General features: G+C 30.5%; 1 protein-coding gene across 1 annotated transcript in view; it reads right to left on the bottom strand.

The window, feature by feature from the left end:
• Positions 1–4: 4 nt before the first annotated feature.
• Positions 5–4,148, bottom strand: part of LOC119666461 (homeobox protein extradenticle-like) — a gene marked incomplete at its 3' end in the record, with an annotated part of 4,710 nt that continues 566 nt past the window's right edge. Inside the window, exons 2-5 of the mRNA XM_038075737.1 lie at positions 2,605–2,751; positions 2,359–2,530; positions 90–348; positions 5–16 (exon numbers count right to left, since the gene is read on the bottom strand). Of these exons, the coding sequence (XP_037931665.1) occupies positions 5–16; positions 90–348; positions 2,359–2,530; positions 2,605–2,751 (590 nt within the window). The remainder of the gene's footprint in view (positions 17–89; positions 349–2,358; positions 2,531–2,604; positions 2,752–4,148) is intronic.

Here is a 4,148-nt window from a genome sequence, read left to right as displayed (position 1 = left end):
TAGAAACTTGTGACACCTACATGAAAAAAATCAAAAAATTTACGATATTAGTATATTACTAAACTATTATTTTAGTCTGAAATACTTACTGTTATACCGCATTTACGTGCCAATTCTTCTTTGGCTTCCTCGGATGGATAAGGATTGCTCAAGTGACTATAGAAATATTCGTTTAAGATTTCCGACGCTTGCTTACTGAAATTACGACGCTTACGTCGGGCATCTAGGAACCGTGATCGCAATATCATTACTGCTTCGCAAGTAGACTGCTTCAACTGCATTTGAATCGAGCTGAATTTTTTGTGGATAATTTGTACCATACGCTCAATTTCTTTGGGAGTTATAGGTCTATAAAATAAATCGGAAAAGTATAAAGTTAATATCAAGAAAAGTAAGTAATATAAAGTAAATATAAAATATTAATTATTATGATTTATTAGTTTACAGTATTAACATTTTTTTTTAATTCAAAAATATTATGAATATTATTTCCTAAGTAAACTTTAAATTTGACCTGAGACTACAGGTGCACTATCGCATAGTAAAGTCTAACAATTATAACATAAAAGGACTTTGCTGTATTTTAAAATTATTAAAAAAATTATATTTATAGTAAAATGGAAGCGTTAAGAATAAAAATTTTAATCCATCGTCCAGAAATTACTATCAGTTTTTTAAAATTATATTTATTAGAATTTTTTTTAGCTCATTTATTAATTTGTAATAAGTGAGTATTGTAATAAATAAGTATTGAAATATATATATATACAACACAATACATAAACGAACAAAATTTAATAATAATATATAAATATATAATAACAAAATATAATGTAAAACAATACAGCTGCTATTCCTATTTATGATTATTTGGACTTAAGAATCTGTAGATTTGGGATTAATTAAATATAATATAAAATATTTTCTTAGATATAAACAATAAACAATAAAATAAAAAAGTTTTGATTATAAGAGATGTATGATAATCCGATTACGTTCGAAATTACAGATCAATGCTTAATGGGTATATCGAGACTGGATTGAGTGCTCACAGTTAAGGTTTCTGTAGAAGCTGTCACAAAGAGAGTACAAAGACAGCGGTGTAACATTTGTTATGTCAGTAATTGATTCTCTCTAGCAAAATTGAGCACAATGGACTTAATACAACTTGTCAGATTTATTATTGATACCAAGTGGTTTGAAAATGCGGTGTGGGAAATTTTTGCGAATATGTCCTAAATGAACATATTCAATCCTTTTAGGAACGTCAAAACAATAATTTATGTAAATTATATTTACTTATTTGTCAATAATATTGTAATTAGATATAACTGAAGTTAGTGAGTCTTGTATATTAAAAAGTGAGACCTTAAATAATTCACATATTGAAAGCTACTGATTTATAACTAGTAGGTCTTAGTTTTTATACGTGATAATGTAAAATATTATACTGTAGATTATAATTATATTAAAACCTAATTACACCAGGAATAGCTAAACAAAATTGGGCAGATGAATAACCCTTCTGTCAGATTTCAATACCGACCAGATCCAAACTGGATAAGAAACGTACCAGGTATCTACTTCAACTGTTTACACTACATTTTCAGTACCAGGTTACTGCTTATTGGAAAGCAATGTTAGGAATAAACTTAGGTTAGGTTATACCGGCGATCCCAGGGGATCCACTTAGGCCCATAGGCCTATTGTGCAACTGTTTTACTGAAAACCCAAGAACTAAAACCATCTAGAACCTTTGACAAAGCTTATAATGCTATTTAGGTGGAGGTCTCGAAGTTCGCCAAGATCCTCAAAAAAGAAAGCCACCAAAAATTTAAGGCCGCGTAAGTGCCGGACAGAAACAAAGCAGGTGGGAGACACTTTCGTCATCCTCACCACAACTGCGACAAAAATCGTTGAAAGGGAGATTCAGTCTCCTAACATAATTACCTAGAATACAATGACCTGTTAGTAAACCTACTACAAGAATGATATCTCTGCGGGGCATCTCTAAGAGAGATTTCGATTTTCATTTGTTGTTTTATGGCCACATTGCATACAGATGCCTGCATATCGCAAGAACTCAATACAAATTTGCATGATGTCAACGATATGACAAGATTGTTTAGGTTGTTCGAGTTGTTTCCTGAAGCACTCCGTCTGGCTAGCTCATCTGCTTTGGAATTGCCGAAAATATCCCTATGACCGAGAACCCAGAATAGAGAAATATTGAACTGAGAAATATTGAACTGCAATAAACTTAACAACTTAAACAAACTTAACCGTGGGCTTGTACGTCTTAGTGGTGATTAACATATACATATTTATAGTATAAAAGTAATTAACATCAAACTATACCTGGTGCGACTCTGTTCTCTGAGTAGATTCATTACGTGAGTAGTGAATTCATTGCATGCCTGTTCATATTTCTCCAGTTCTTGATGGTATATTTGTCGGATTTGAGCAAGCTTAGCACGATAATCTGAATGTTCAATGGCATTATCTGCTCCATCAATAGACAGGGAAGAACCTACTTTAAAATGGAAAAAATTAGGATTTTTTTTATTTTTTTCTGTACATCAGTTAAAAATATATATTATTTACCTTGACTGGCTGCAGCAGCAGAAGCAGCAGCTGCTCCACCGCCACCTTTCTCAGGACCGGCAACACCTTCAGCAATCAACATATTATCCAAACGCATCAATTGTGGATCTGGTGGTTCCTCTTCCTGGGTATTACGAATTGATAGAACTAAAATAAAATAAGATAACAAAAATTAAGTTAACTATTTTACTATGTACTTCTCATTCCTTTTAATAACTACTTTAATTATTTAAGAGTAGAAAGTAATTATGCTAAACAGTGTTAGTAATTTTTATAACATTAACTTGATTAAGGATTCAAGTTTAATATGTTTTAAATTTGAAGATTTTGTAATCCTTTTTAGTATTTCGATTTTTGTTTTACAACAAAAGTAAAAACGATTTACGTAAAAATATTTTAGCATTTACTGATTTACACAAAAGTGTAACTCCCATGCTTACGTGCCCTGCGTGTGTACGTACACATTTACGTACTCAAACAATTTACCCATTTTAAAATTCTGAAAGACGCCCGTTAGGGCTCCACTCCTTCTTCTGCAGAAATTTTCTTTTGTCGTATTATAGACCAACATAAAATTTTATTTGCTTGTGCAAAAATCTGGAAACAAAATCGACGCCAAGTCAACTAAGGAAAAAGTTTCTCAGCAGCAAAACAGATTGTCGTTGTTTAGTGATCCAACATACATCCGTACACGTCTTGGGAATTGAGAAGTTGTTGTCGTCGTTGGGTTCGTCGTTGTTTTTGCCATTTTACGCAAAATACTTTCAAGGCTTCTTTATACTTCATACTAACTTAATAACGTTGTTCGTGTATCAAATATTTCTCTTTTATTTCATTTATTTTTTATTTTTCAGAATAGTTCTTCAACTTCTCAAGGGAGTAGAGTTAAAGGAAACTTGCGACATTTGCAGTTTTAAATTTGTTTTTTCTTTGAATAATCAAGACTAAAACATTTAATATTTTATAAAATCTATGTGAGAATTTTAAAATGAAAATTTTCTTACTTTTAGCTTTATATGGTTTTTTGTTCTCTTAAAGGTACTTCAAATATTAACGAATATATATACTATCGTTTTGTTTTTTAACGAAAGAACAGATCTAGGGACTTATCTGTATTTTAAAATGAAAGCTTCAACAAAAGAATCTGTTTATATGTAAAAAACATTGAATAGCAATATCCTTATTCAACAAAAAAGGAATAGCAGAATTAATGTAGAACGATCAAAATTCGCTATTTCTAAACTAGTTGAAATAATAAAATCAAATTCTCCATAAAATAGTTTTTCAGATGTGCCCTCTTCTGAGTTTTTCCATAATGTTTTCCTTATGAATAGCCAAATGTTAAAAGATTACAACAAAAAAAAAAATAACAGACGTGTTGTTTTTTTTATAAGTTATCTATTTCAGGTCCTGAAAACTTTAAGTATGCAAAATAGAACTTAGGGGAAAATACAATATATATAAACGAAAACAACTAATCATTAATATATAACAGATTTTAAGTTTCAAGCAAATCGGTTTCAAAATAACAAAGTTAGTCATAT

Source organism: Teleopsis dalmanni, chromosome 1 (assembly GCF_002237135.1).
Source record: "Teleopsis dalmanni isolate 2A chromosome 1, ASM223713v2, whole genome shotgun sequence".
NCBI lineage: Eukaryota > Metazoa > Arthropoda > Insecta > Diptera > Diopsidae > Teleopsis > Teleopsis dalmanni.
The sequence above is the reverse complement of the archived record's forward strand: the minus strand, read 5'-3'. Positions and strand labels throughout refer to the sequence as shown.